At 35.6% G+C, this 15,830-nt stretch overlaps 1 protein-coding gene across 1 annotated transcript; it reads left to right on the top strand.

Moving 5' to 3' along the window:
* Positions 1-515: 515 nt before the first annotated feature.
* On the top strand, positions 516-13,660 carry LOC127846283 (N-lysine methyltransferase KMT5A-like). Its single transcript, XM_052377452.1, has 5 exons — positions 516-573; positions 7,966-8,092; positions 9,160-9,358; positions 13,001-13,069; positions 13,580-13,660. The coding sequence occupies exons 1-5, from the start codon at positions 516-518 to the stop codon at positions 13,658-13,660; spliced, it is 534 nt and encodes a 177-aa protein (XP_052233412.1).
* Positions 13,661-15,830: the final 2,170 nt, after the last annotated feature.

The raw sequence follows: 15,830 nt of genomic DNA, 5'->3' as shown, positions 1-15,830 counted from the left end.
AATTATTAAGGATGTTGCTCCCGGGATGTTGCTGTTCATTTAACCAGATGATGTTATATCTACATGTATTAACTCATTCAGCTCTGAACATTAATTAAACCGGATGATTATCATGAATACTTTTAAATAATTTTAACAATGAGTCATTTAATTTGTTTAATACAGGTATTATATAACCTGCTATTATTGTTGTGTGCATCTATGTAACAGTGGCCAAGGGTTCACTAGATTTCCTAACATTAAGTACAAACCCATAAATTAGATAAATGCGCGCTATTTGTCAATCTCTAAGACAGGCGTGAAGAGGAACTCAACTTTTAGTAAATATACGTCACCGGGATCAATGACTCTAAATATACGGTATACACTGGCCTACATTATAATATACATAATTGTGAATTTTTAATAAGTCGAGAACGATCTTATGACGTCGCGAATTTCGTGACGTCATTGTTGGGTCATTGATCATTTGACTACTAACCTAATACACGCGTGTAACTTCATTTCGGCGGCAAATGAGACGGCTGACTGGGAGAGAATGGCAGCTTCACGGAGAAAACGGAGGAAAATCAAGTATGTATATATTATTTGTTATTTTCAATATAATAGTAATGCTAATTATACTAAAATGCATATGAAATACAGTTCTTTATTCATCTACATGCATTTATATATATTTATTTTGTGTTTTTTATACCGTCGGTATGTACAAAACATATCATTACCACGTGTTTTTATGCGCGGTAAAATTTGTGAAATTCTGTGCTATTTGACGTGACCAGGTGCTAAAATAGTATGATAATTATGTTGTTTTTGATGGGTCCGGCTGCCCTGTATAGACGCTTTATGCCAGACCCTGGCCACAATAACTGAGAATTGTACGACAACTCATTGTGCCGTTTTCCCCCACCGCCGATGTTTATTTTAGGACAGCTGGCTGCTACAAGCAGGTAGTTAAATGGTAAATGTACGAAAGCAGCACCAGATGCGTTTGTTAAATGACAGAGATTGTTAAAACGGCGTTAAACCCAGACCAATTTAATTAATCTCTTAGTTAAAAATTCTGCCTACATTTTCGGTCCAATCAATTTGCTTCTGAATCAAAGTGGATTAAACATGTGTTCGACCACTGTTCTGCAACATGTTTTCTGGCATTGTTATTTCATACTTTTTATATGCCCGTCCTAAGACGGGTCGTATTATGGGAACCAAATCGCGCCCGGCGTCAGGCGGCGGCGTCCACAACGATGCCCGCTCTCTTAATCAAACAGTTTCATCCGATCCTCTTCAAATTTGGTGGCATGGTTGTGGCGATCGTTTCTCGGTCAAGTTCGATAACAAGTTAAGTCTGCCCAGGCACTTCCGGATTATGGCCCTTGAATTATCTAAAATTGGCCAAATTGGTTTTGTCCGCTCTCTGAGTCAAACAGTTTTAATCCGATCCCCTTCAAACTTGGTGATAATGTGTGTGGCCATAATATCTCGACCAAGTTCGATAACCAACCAGATCGGCACTTGCATTTCTGGATTTTGGCCCTTAAATTATCCAAATTGGCCATATTGCTCTTGTCCGCTCTTTAAGTCGAAAAGTTTTCATCCTCTCCCGAACTTACTGACGGACGTATATTGCGGGCCGCGGCACTTTATTATATTTTTTTCGCAGTGTTGATTATCAACTTGAACAAGCGAAGTTAGCGTGCAATGCCTACTCTGACCCACCAGGATTTGAGGTGAAATACATAAATGATTTCATAGGTAAGTCTTGTTTTGACAATTATGAAATGTGTTTTGATATGGATATATGGTAGGATATTATCGCTCACTTAATTCAATGGTTACCTAGTAGGCTGTAAGTGTTAGACAAGTCAAGATCATTCACTTGAAACCAGAGATACTTGTAAGGCACAAGTTACATAAATAAAGCAACTTGGCTTGGTGTAAGCCAAATATAGTTCAAGACATATTTTATAGGTCTATTTCAGAATTACATTTAATTAATATATGAACGAAAGTTTCTACATGTCCCTGTTCATATCAACTGCTAATTACACATATTATAATGCTTAAGCATATTACTTAGCAAACTTGTCAGAACAGCCTGAAAAATGAAAATGTTATATATTTATAACCTGTATATACAGAGGTCAAAAGGAGTTTCGTCAAAATTTTAACAATTGTACCAAAAAATTATGACAATTATCAACATTTTCCCAGACTTCTTCAATCTTTATAATATATGTGCTGCATAGTTTTAGTTTATTTAGTTGTGTGTAACCTTTTACTGTTACCTCAGTTGGTTTTTTCGGGAAACATGAGTTTACAATACATTTTTACATTTTCTTCAGAATTGTTGCCTTATAATGTAAGATATTTGATTTATATCATGTTTAAAATCATTTCTGTGTCTTATTTTTGTATTGTCTTTCAAAAGTTTTTCTGAGTTTGCCTACCTTTGACTTTTTAAAGATATCCGAATTTTTACTGTCCGAGACGTGTGCCAGTATTGTCAAATGCTTGTAGATAGACATGTTGCACACATTTTCTGGACTTGACACTAACTTTTTTACCTACTGACCCAAGTGGTCCGACAATTTCTATGTTTTTTTACCTAAATTTCAACTTACTTTCCGGACTATCCACAATGTATTGTGCATTTATTTAAAGAAAACTATGCTGTATTAATTTATCGTGTAAGTACCTGTTATCGAACAGCACCTATTATCGGACGTTTTATTTTGGTTCTGTATGCACATGCGCAAAAGTGCGCATGACGTCACATTGATAAACAAACGGTCGCACATGAAGTCCATGACATACTTGCCAACTTAGCTTGAAACTAATGAGCCAGAAACAGGTTAAAGTAATGCATTTATTGTTATTTACACCGTTTTATGTGTTTTTTGCTATTACTTTTTGAATGCATTTATCAAAACGTGCATTTACACACCAAAAAGCATATTTCCGTTTGCAATTTTGATTGCAGAAGACGCAGATTTTTTTCGCCGAGTCCGGGTCACATGATAGTCATGTGACTTGGTATATACTGGAGTAGTATTTATGAAGTGTCGGGTAATAGGTCATGTTTACATCGGCCACCATTTTGTTTTGTCTGCTAGAGGTGACAATAACCAGGGAATCATTGTTATGAATTCTTGAAGGTAGTTTGCTGGAAAACTTTACAGATAAATCATTCAATGATTGAACTGTTAGTCATTTGTTAAAACAAAATGTTTTTGTCATTGTAAGTGTTTCAAATTTAAGGTAATTTAACATAATTTCTTAGGTGTTCGATTACTGGTTGGTCCACCATAATATTCTTTGTACACATGGTACAATAACGTAAGTCTAGCACATAGGCTAAATACTATTACATTCAACCAGAAAAAAATGTGTACCTTAATCTTTAATCAACTACCAGCAAGTTCATCTTTAGTTTGAAACAGAATCAAATCTTTCTTTTATAGCGTTTTTTTTTTATATAGATTTTTAGATGACTGGCTTAGACACAGTGCTTTACACAAATTCTACATGTCCTATTTTTTTGGTTGAATTATAATCAACCCAATTGAATTCTATCCTTTTCATATTTTCACTGTACTTCAAGCTTCTCTTCATTAGTTTAGTCTATTTATATCCCGGTCTCGAGTCGTCCCATAAAATAAGGATGAAATTATCGGTTTATTATGAATATGTAAAGTTGTTTTATTGATGATAACGGCTTTCCACCAGTGTTTCACAATAAGCTGGCCAGGATTTTTTACTGGTCTGACAGATCAACCAAATTTCTGGTTTCACTGGTCCACGCTTTTTTTACTAACCCCGAGTCAACGGACCACCGTTAGTGTCGAGCCCTGATTTTTAGATATTGAAGCTTTATTATCTTGCTTAGTTATGTGAAATAAGATCTTTGAATTCTGCTAAATCTTATTTTTTAATTACTGGTAGATTTAAACACAGCAGCAAATGTCTTTATTTTCATATCATTTTTGACATGGTTGTACAATGATATTTTCTCTTTTGAGTCTTTGGACTTGATAACTTGCAAATCTATGAGTCCCCAAATTGAAAGAATGAGTCCAAACATTAAACGATATTATTTTTTGAGAAATTTTAATGCATTTTTGGGGCTCACATAATTTGAAACTCATGCGTCGGCCAAATAAAAAGATTTAACCATCTAAGACTCTGGCTGTATTCTATAAGAAATACAGTCTACTCTCGTTATCTCGAAGTCAGTGGGAACATGAAGAAATATTGAAATAACGAGAGTTCGAGATATCTGATAAGGCGTTTTAAAAGAAAAAAATGTGACGAAAATTTACCTTGTTTTTAACAGCTTAATACCTGCTATGTGGTCTAACTAAAGCCGTCACCGTGTGGCATAATACTTTCTTCTACCCTATATATTACCTGATATATAGGCGTTTTTACGAGGCACGATTCAATTTGCTATTTAAATGCTGAAAATGATGTTTTAAGTGTTACACAATTGCATGAACACATGCGGTTATCATTTTTCTGAACTGTCGAATAAACATAGGGCAGGGTTCGACACTAAGGCACGTCCGACAGACATTGTCTAGTAAGATCAGTGGTCGGGCTATTAAAACTGCGGGCTAGCTTGTCCGACTGGTCGTACATAAATTTAAAAAAAATCTATACTGATTTATATAACTATAAATAACTGCTGTGAAAACCTTTTCTTTTAATGTGTAAAATTACTCTTGTATCCGTTATTTACATTAAAACAAAACTAGTATATTTAAATAAACGCGGAGCATTCACATGATTCATGGCTATTTTTAGACGCAAAGGAGAGCGTCCTGAAAATTGCTTGTTTCAATTGGTCAAGTTGTCATGAATATTAATGATTTTCAGCAGTGTCGTTAAACTGTAGAGCATGATTTTATGACTTCTATCGAAAATCGGTATCGTCAATGTAAACATTTTTGCGTAGCAGACAAGATAATGTAATTTAAAGAATGGCTTTGTTCAAGTTCGGATTTTTGTCCGACAAATCAGTTAATAAAAAAGAATCCGATGCCTAATTGACACGAAACGTAAATATGAAGAAACACGAAAACATCAATTTTATCCTAGATGGAAAATCAAGTCAGTTCCCATGGCTTGAATTTGACGAAGAAAAGCCAAAAAAAAGGTTATTTTATCGTTTTACTCTATGCATAAAAAACTCTGGTGTGCACTGATTATTTACTGATAAATCCTGATTAAACAGTTACATGACACAATTGTGTTCATTTGCTATGTCATTTATGGTCTAGTAGACATCAGGTTCGGGCTGGTACATTTTAAGAGGAGCTGGTCCAACGGTCTTGCTGTAAAAAAAGTTAATGTCGAACCCTGCATAGGGTAATGTTGCTTTTTAAAGTTATGATGCAATTGATGTCCAATCAAGACGACGGTTTTCCATCTGAACATGCGTTAATCACGTTCTGGAATTCTGAACTGTACATGTACAATTTGTATTTTGAAATGCAAAGTTCACTTGAATATTAGTACAGGATAAAATAAATATGAAAAGCCGGGTTGGATACCGTGTGCTTCTCTGGATTGCTCGACCGACAACTCATAATAATCTTTCAAGTTAGCCATGCTAATGACTGTTGGAGTTCAAGGATGAACAACATTTTGCAATTTGCGATGGTTTGTATATGCAAAAATATAACTCAATGCATTTGGGAATGTTGTTTATAAAACAATTAGTCTTTCAGCCTTTTGACAGGCTGTGTATTAATTGTAGTTAATTGCAGATAAAGTGACAGTTAAATTGCCAGGCCTTACTCAAGTGTTAATGGCTAACGACATTACACACGTGTGGTCATTGATGCAATTAATGGGTCAATTATCTACCGCACAGTATCGGGAGCAGCCGGGCAAAGTGGGATGGTAAAGTATCAAAGAAAAAATTTCTCACCCTTGCCGACACAGTTATTCGCACTTTGAGATAAACCACAGTAAATACATGTAAAATCGGGACTCGGTACAAATTTTTATATCGAGATATCAAATGATTCGACATTACGAAAATCGAGATATGCGATGTTTATTAATATATTTAAACAGGGCTCGACATTAAAGGTTGTCCGACTTTCCGGGACAACCAAAGTGTTAGTCCGGACAAGTTAATAAAGAATTGCTTGTCCGACGGGACTAGTGGTCGTTATAATTTAATAACATAGAACAAATGCCTTTAAATCCGTTATTTCTGTGAAGTAACCACCCTTTATTTTTAAATATATATTTTGTTTACGTTTAAACGACAAAGCACGAGATATTCCGATAGTTCCATGGGATACTACGCCGCACTGTTTACAAGGGAAGCAACCCTTAACATTTTTCTTTGCCAAGATAACAAGATTATTATCCCTTATAAGGAATATGCATTTTATGACACCGGTACACATTGATCTTTAAGACAATTAAAGTAGTATGGTGGCAAAACACAAGTTTTGGTCAGTTATTTTGGCTTTGTATAATGTTTAAAAAATCAATAATATCCAGTTTTCCTGTTATCTAGTCTGAGTTCTTTTTGTATTGAAATTGCCTAAAATAATGTTAACATGTCTTTTGAATGATTTAAGTCTTTATGATTTGAGCTTTTTGTATTATTTAAGTACTTTGCAAAGAACTGAGCAAAATAAGATATAATGGTCAGGACAAGTTGCTTTCTGGTCAGGACAAGTGAAGTTTTGGTCTACTTGCCCGACTGGACAAGTGGCTCCAAAAGTTAATGTCGAGCCCTGTTTAAAGAAGGCAAAAAGTTGGGACATTGAGCTTACCTCGAAATATCGAGAAAATCGAGATATCCAATGTTGAGATAACAAGAGTAGACTGTACTTACAACTCAGCTCAATACATTTAAGATATGTTCTATTTGTTAATCGGAAAGAATGTAATATTGTACAGTCAAGTTACCATTACCGGATCAGTAGCATAATAAAGTTGTTCTGGTGAAAAGCAATAACTGTTTTGAGACTTCTTTAACACCAGTTTGATTAAATATTACCTTTGCTTACTGATTCACCTCATAGTCTTATTTGTAAAAGCAGGCAAAATGTATTTGTGATACATTTTTGCCGCAGAATTCATGCATTAACGGATCAGTTGTAGCCATAACAGATCACGTGATCGAAACCACTCAGGGGGCATTAAACGAGCTATTTGAACTGTCAAAACATGAACTGTGTTGTTTACAATGACCAAGTTACATTTCCAGTAATAAATTATATTCATTTTTTGTTATTAATTGTTTTTTGTATGTGATCTTGAAGCTACACTTTATGCATGGTGTTCTTGTTGATTTATCTGTTGAAAATCCTTTATGGATCGAAAAGATATGGGCATCTTATAAACCGTGTAATTAGTTTGAATCATATCTTATCATCAAAATTGAACATGGAAAATAAATAAAACATTAAAATTGAGATCATTTATTGTAAGAATCAACAAGATTTGCATATATTTTAATATAATATGTGATCAATACGCATATTATCACTCTTGATCCGAAATTGCCCAAAATCTTCATTTCATTGAATGTGTTGCAAAATCTTTAATACGAATCAAAATTGAAATGTACTTTTGAAGACATAAATACTACTAAATGTACTTTAAATTAATGCGTAAACTTCTTACTCTCCAACAGAGTTCTAGAATGTGGCAGCGAAAAATGTTCAACCTCGATTTTGAAACAAGACGGAAATCAACAAAGTCTTATATACATGTCAGCAAAACATACCGAAATGTTTGTCAAAAGTAGCTTTGATTACGACTCAATCAATTTGTTTTAAAGAAGATGCCTTGAAGATGCTGTGTGGAAAATATCATCTTACATCAACTTTTTATAGCGATACGCAGTCTTGAACATCAAAGTGATCCGCTATGGGTATGGCAACGCTATCCGGTAATGGTAACTTGACTGTATTGTATGAAAATCGTTTTCAGGTGAAGGCGTTTTCACATCAAAAATGTTTCAAGAAGGAGATTTCCTTTTGGAATATAAAGGTGACTTGATTACAAAGTACAGAGTTGCCAGACAATTAGAAAAAGATTATGAGGAGGAAAACAGAGGGTGCTTTATGTATTTTTTTTAAATACAACAGCAAAAGTCTGTGGTATGTATGTTTTACTGTTTTCTTTTTAATTTTTTAATGCCCCCTAGTAGGGTGGCATATAGCAGTTGAACTGTCCATCAGTCAGTCTGTTCGTTCGTCCTAAAACTTTAACATTGCCCATAACTTTTGCTATAATGGAGAAAGCAACATGATATTTGGCATGTATGTGTATCTCATGAAGCTGCACATTTTGAGTGGTGAAAGGTCAAGGGCATCCTTCTATGTCAAAGGTTAAGTATATGGCTTCAAAGCGGCGTAGTAGGGGGCATTTTGTTTCTGACAAACACATCTCTTGTTTTTAAACTTCTATGCAAATTGCTTTGTATTTGTATGTCACTGTCTACAACCATATATATATAAAGTATGACACTGTGACATTAATTGTTTTGCATGTGTACTTTTGTATGTCAGTGTCTATAATTATGTAAGTCGTGTTCTGAGAAAACTGGGCATAATGCATGTGCGTAAAGTGTCATATATGGCTTCAAAGCGGCGCAGTAGGGTGATTGTGTTTCTGACAAACACATCTCTTGTTTATTTATCATGTTCAGTAGATGCATATAGAGTTAAGGTGGAAGAATGCATTCTTTGTGAAAAGCATGCTGTTGAAGCTTCATATTGATCATGCCTGGATCCAGAAATGTTCAACTAGAGGGGTATGAACATGAGGTCAAAACATCGTTCTGTGTGTCGGTGAATAGGGGTAGGCAAATGGAGGGGTAGTCCCCTCCCGCAAGGGGGCTGGGAATGTTAAAAATACAGGCCTGAAATGCTTACCCCTGCTGCATTCTTGACCCATTATGAGTACCATTAATATTTCATTTGTGTTAATACGAGTATATTTTGTTGAAAAACATTGGCATGTGCCACATAAAAGCTCAATTATCCCTCTAAATTTAAGTTGTTATCAATGCGGGAAAGAGTACTATAACTCTAATATTTCTTCGAAAAGATGATTTCAAGCAACCAGTATGCATTTATATGGCTGCTGCCTACTAAATAACATTAACTGTCACATTTTTAGCATCGATGCAACGCAGGACATATTTTTTGCCGGCCGTATGGTAAACGATGCAATAAAGGGAGATATAAGAAACAATGCAGAGATGAAAATAGTTCTTGTACATGGAAAACCCCATCTATGCCTGTTTGCTACCAAAGACATTTCAGTAAATGAGGAGCTGCGGTTCAATTACGCAGTGCCAAATTTACCATGGAGAAAGGTTTGTTGTGTTCATTTGATTTTTATATACTTGTAAACCGTGACATTCATATCATGGAATTTCCCACAAAACTGTATACAAATATGTCAAATTTGCATCTTTTAAAGTCACGTTTGATGTTTAAAGCCCAACGTATAATACTCCAAAGATATCATGACTGAATATATATTGTATATATCATTAAAAAAAAAATGAATATGTATATAGAAGCAGACTATAAACCGCACCTTTATATCATTAGTATAAATTCTCAAAATGACGATGTTACCCCACAAAGGATCGGTTATGAACTGTGATATTACTTGTTTGCTGGCTTTATATGTTTTGAATTTCAAATAATTCTATTTTAACAAATGTGTTATACAAATATTGTCCCCAATTGTGTTATGTGTCCTTATTTGGCTGTGTGTTAGTTTCACTAATGTCAATCGTGAGGGAAACACCGTAACAAATGTGAAGTCACAGAAAGATACTACTCGTTTGATAAGTTCTACGTTTATGAACATGGATGGCATGCTATCTGTGGAGTATGCTATTTTGCCGAAAATTTTAAGTACAACATAATTGTCTATGTCTTTTGGAATTTCCTCGGAAGTCATACACAAGGTAGACAAGGCATGACTTTTAGTTATAAGCAGACCAGCAGTATGTTTTGTTGCAATGTTTGCTTCACCATGTACTGGAAGACCTGGTCAATGATAAATCAAAAAACATTAGAATTGATAAGACGCAGAACGATGCGTTTATATATTTATGGATGTAACCTGGTTGTAGCCTATAGGCTATAATAATATTCACTGAAAGAGTCGATTTGATTTTCTACTATTTCATGAAGTATCTTTCATCAGAGACAAAGAACAACACAACGTACCTTACTTTAAAAAGGATGTATATTATAAGGCTGAGGGAACAGTACGTCAATGAACGTGGAATTGACAAATACGTGACGCTCACAAGACAGTAACATACACCTACAGCATTTACTTACAATTAAGCCTGTAACATAATTATATTTTACCTAGATACATGCTTTGCAGCTATAGTGATATATGTAAATGTCAATGTGAGCGTCATAGGGCATTAAAATTTTATTTTTATGGCTTGTTTACCGATTATCTGATATGTGTGATCTTGTCTTCATTTGTGATCTCATTTGGGTGTGTATTGGGTGTTGGATGTTTATTATCTTGGTCACGATACCGGTACTGGGTAATTATCAGCTCTACTCCATTGTATGACTATCATTGTAAAAGTATTTATGTTTTTAAGATAAGGTTTTCCTCTACCAGTAATATGCCTTTTTTTGTTCCTGGGTGATTCCATCAGTCGCTACTGGAGACTTGAATTAAAGTGCTAGGCGTACCATCATTATAGTTTGTATTTGTTATAAGTTTCATGTTGCAACAATATTTGTGGCTTAGGTATATTAATTTGATTCACCGATTATTTGATGTATGTGATAATTATTATTGTCCTCATTTGTGTTCCTTGTCCCCATTTGGGTGTGTGTTATTTCCGCAAATCTGGTCCACATAGTTGGAAATGACATGGTAACTGTAGGGTTAAGGATAATTGTTTTTATCGTCCGCCTGGGGGGGGGGGGGGTAAATTTGCGGCTATACCATATCTTCAAATGAAAAATTTCCCACAAAAACGTATTCGATACATGGCTATAGTTGTTTGCGTTGTTTGTGTGTGTGAGAACTGTTTGGAGAAAGATTTGCATTACTTTATACTTTTAATTACTTTTTTAACAATAAAATTGGTAACCTCTCCTAATCGCCTATGCGTAACATATATTTCATAGAAATTTGATAATATTATAATAGCAGGTATTGTTAGCTCATCTATTTTTTGAAAAAAAATTATGAGCTATTGTCATCACCTTGGCGTCGGCGTCGGCGTCTGCGTCGGCGTCGGCGTCTGCGTCGGCGTCGGCGTCGGCGTCCGGTTAAGTTTTGCGTTTAGGTCCACTTTTCTCAGAAAGTATCAATGCTATTGCATTCAAACTTGGTACACTTACTTACTATCATGAGGGGACTGGGCAGGCAAAGTTAGATAACTCTGGCGTGCATTTTGACTGAATTATATGCCCTTTTTATACTTAGAAAATTAAAAATTTTGGTTAAGTTTTGCGTTTAGGTCCACTTTTTTCAGAAAGTATCAATGCTATTGCATTCAAACATGGTACACTTACTTACTATCATGAGGGGACTGGGCAGGCAAAGTTAGATAACTCTGGCGTGCATTTTGACAGAATTATGTGCCCTTTTTATTCTTAGAAAATTGAAAATTTTGGTTAAGTTTTGTGTTAAGGTCCATTTTATTCCTTAAGTATCAAAGCTATTGCTTTCATACTTGCAACACTTACTAACTACCGTAAGGGGACTGTGCAGGCAAAGTTATGTTACTCTGACTGGCATTTGGACAGAATTATGGGCCCTTTATAATTAGAAAATTGAAAGTTTGGTTAAGTTTTGTGTTTTGGTCCACTTTACCCCTAAAGTATCATAGATATTGCTTTCATACTTGGAACACTCGCAAACTATCATAAGGGTACAGTAAAAGGACAAGTTGCATAACTCTGGATATAATTTTTACGGAATTATGGCCCTTTTTTGACTTAGTAACTTTGAATATATGGTTAAATTTTGTGTTTCGATCCACTTTATTTCTTAAGTATCAAGGCTATTGCTTTCAAACTTCAAATACTTTCATGCTATCATGAGGTTACTGTACCTGGCAAGTTGAATTTTACCTTGACCTTTGAATGACCTTGACTCTCAAGGTCAAATTATTAAATTTCTCTAAAATTGCCATAACTTCTTTATTTATGATTAGATTTGATTGATACTTTGACAAAACTACTCTTACCTGACATACCACAATAGACTCCACCCAAACCATCGCCCGTGCCCCCCCCCCAACCCCCCCCCCCCCTATTTTTTTTTTTTTTTTTTTTTTTTTTTTTTTAAGATCATCTCACAAATGACCACCACACCCTCACACTATACCCCCCCCACCCCACCCCCTCCCCAATTTTTTTTTTAAACGGTTAAAAAACAAAACTATTTATTTTGATAATTTTATGTTTGAAATACCGTCCAACCATCGCACCCAAGAATCCCCCCCCACCCCCCCCTCCCCCCACCCGAATCCCCCCCCCCCCCTATTTTTTTTTTTTTTTTTTTTTTTTAAGATCATCTCACAAATTACCACCACACCTTCACACTATACCCCCCACCTCACCCCCCCCCCCCCAATTTTTTTTTTATGAAACGGTTAAAAAACACAAATATTTATTTTATTATTTTATGTTTGATATACCGTCCAACCATCGCACCCAAGAATCCCCCCCCCCCCACCCCCCCCCCACCCCCCCCCACCCCCCCCCCACCCCCCCACCCCCCGATTTTTTTTTTCCTTTTTTTCGCATTTTTAGAAGAAAATGTAATAAATGTCCACACCCCCACACAATGCACCGCTCTTCACTCCACCCCTCCCTCCTTTGTGATTGAAAATGAGAGTCCCTTCACCTTTAAAAAGAAAATAGATGAGCGGTCTGCACCCGCAAGGCGGTGCTCTTGTTTTAATATTGTCCTCATTCAAGTGGGTGTTATTTTCACTTGTATACTTTTGCAGTCTGATGAAGACGTGGCCCATGAAGTTAGAAATGGCGTCAGACATTTGGAGTCCCAAGCCGAAACTTTTGTAAGTTGAGCTTCACCTAACATGTTTGTGATATCAGCAGAGTATGGTATATTTTAGCATGATACATAGTGATACTGTGGCCATCTCATGGCAGCTTGTCAACTCTGCATATTGCTAGCCCAGTAACTACTATATACAATAATGATTACACTAACATTAACAATATTGTATTAATAATATATATTTGTCTGTATCATGTCATATATATCTTTGTTGCTGGCATTGGGACATCAAGTATACAACTCTGGTAAATGTAATTTGGGCCTTGTGAGCTGAGTTGAGAGATAGTTTACAAAACAATACGTGAAGTAAACGCTTAATTTCCTACTTATTGGTTGTGATCACAAATCATAGAAGACACACAATGCTATATTACACATACCATTCTCATATGTAGAACAAGAAATATACGCACCTGATTTGTTATATGTGTGAAATTGTCTTCATTCGTGCCCCTTGTCCCCATTTGGTGTGTGTTATTTTAAGTTTTGTTCTTGTGACCTTGTGAAGGCTGATGAAGATGTAGTCTACAAAGATGGAAATAGTCTGAGATCTGTGGATTCACGGAACGATACCTTGGCAAGTTCTTGAGAATTCCAATATGAAATTATGATAAGAAAATGTACTCGAGTGTCTGATATGAGTAACATTGTCCTCCATTGTGTCCTTTGTCCTCACTTGGCTGTGTGTTATTTTCACTTTTGTACTTGTACAGGCTGATCAAGACATGATCCACGAATAAGAAAATGACGCCAGACATGTGGAACAGTCCCAAGCCGAAGTTGAAGTAAGTTCCACATTAATACACTTTCAGTGATATCAGTAGAGGGTATGATATTTTACAGAAAATGTGAAATGAAAACTTACCTGTCTACCTACTGGTAATAAGATGTAATTACATGTCACAGAAGACACATTAGGTTTTTGCTAAACATATTATCCTAACATTATATATTGTGTCAGCATACATTGCACTGGCAGCTGAAGTATACCCATCTCATTTAATGATTTGTAATGCGTGTTAGATTGTCTTCATTCTTGCCATGTGTCCCCATTCGGATGTGTGTTATTTTCACTTTTGTACTTGCGCCCTTGTGCAGGCTGATGAAGACGTAGTCTACAAAGATGGAAATAGTCTGAGAACTGTGGATTCACAGAACAATATGTCAATAAGCTCTTGGGTATTATAATCTGACAATATTATAGGAAAACTATACCGAGTGTCTGATATATGTGATATTGTCCCCATTTGTGCCCTTGTCCTCATTCTGGTGTGTGTAAGTTTCAATTTGGAAATAGTCAAATACACGATAAATAATTACTTATTCGTTGTAAGGTTTTATTTCGAGTCACAGAAGACCCATAATTTGTAGTGCTATATATTTCAGCCAATATATGTTTTAACGCTATTGGTAACTGCAGTATGTTCGTCAGTGGTTTAATACTGCAGTAACAGTTGTTGTTGGCTTCAGTATTATCATTTGACATTATGATAAAAATGTTCTGAGTGTGACTGTCTGATATGTGTGACATTATCCTCATTTGTGTCCTTTGTCCCAATTCGGGCTTGTGCTATTTTCACTTTTGTACTTGCACAGGATGAGGAAGATATGAGCCACAAATTCAGAAAAGAAGACAGGCCTGTGGAACAGTGCCAAGCCGAAGTTGAAGTAAGTTCCACATTAATACACATTTAGTGATTTCAGCATGATATCTTACAGGAAAGGTTAACACTTAACTGTCTACCTACTGTTAATGGCATGTCATTACTTGTCATAGAAGACACATTAGGTTATTGCTAAACATATTATCCTAACATTATTTATCAACTGCCATACCCTGTTTCTCATATAATATAACCATTACATTTTTAACCAGGTTTTCCGAAGGAAAAAACTGGTTATTAGATTGGCGAATGCGGGTGGGCTGGCGGGCGGGCGGAACAAGCTTGTCCGGGCCATAACTATGTCGTTCATTGTCAGGTTTTAAAATCATTTGGCACATTTGTTTACCATCATTGGACGGTGTGTCGCGCGAAATAATTACGTCGATATCTCCAAGGTCAAGGTCACACTTTGAGTTCAAAGGTCAAAAATGGCCATAAATGAGCTTGTCCTGGCCATAACTATGTCATTCATTGTGAGATTTAAAAATCATTTGGCACATTTGTTCACCATCATGGGACGGTGTGTCGCACGAAAGAATCACGTCAATATCTCCAATGTCAAGGTCGCCACGACTAAAAATAGATTTTTTTAAAAAACAAACTTACAAAGGGGGTTAATTTTGTTTGTTTATTTCAAAAGTTCAGTTTGAGTTTTCTCCCTTTATCAGATTTTTTTTTCACAATGAAAACCTGGTTTTGTGACAATTTTGTCCCTTGTTTTTTTATTACACATGTGTAATACAACATTTTTAAGCGTTTTCATTGGCTTAGTTTTCGTTTATTGACCAATCGCATTTTGTTATTTTGCTGAAATGACGTTGCAATGTCAAATGACGTCACAAAATGTTAACAACATTCGGGATTTATCATTATGTTTGCGTAAATATTCATTTAATTTGCTCATTTAAAAGCATGTGATAAAAAAGATCTTACACTCGTTGTCATTTCATACATTATTTTATTAAACTCGTCCAGAAAATTGGTTAGTAAGCTCGCCAAAGGCGCGCTTACTAACAAAATCCTGAACTCGTTTAATAAAATATGGTATGATATGACAACTCGTGCCAGATCCTATATATATTGTGTCAGCATATG

Source organism: Dreissena polymorpha, chromosome 9 (genome assembly GCF_020536995.1).
Source record: "Dreissena polymorpha isolate Duluth1 chromosome 9, UMN_Dpol_1.0, whole genome shotgun sequence".
In the NCBI taxonomy this organism is placed as follows: Eukaryota; Metazoa; Mollusca; class Bivalvia; order Myida; family Dreissenidae; genus Dreissena; species Dreissena polymorpha.
This window is presented reverse-complemented; position numbering and strand designations above follow the sequence as displayed.

Coding starts and splice junctions, on each gene's coding strand:
- LOC127846283 (XM_052377452.1), top strand. CDS start 516: ATGAGACGGCTGACTGGGAGAGAATGGCAGCTTCACGGAGAAAACGGA. Junction 8,093..9,159: donor TATGAGGAGGAAAACAGAGG/GTGCTTTATGTA, acceptor TCACATTTTTAG/CATCGATGCAACGCAGGACA. Junction 13,070..13,579: donor AGTCCCAAGCCGAAACTTTT/GTAAGTTGAGCT, acceptor GACCTTGTGAAG/GCTGATGAAGATGTAGTCTA.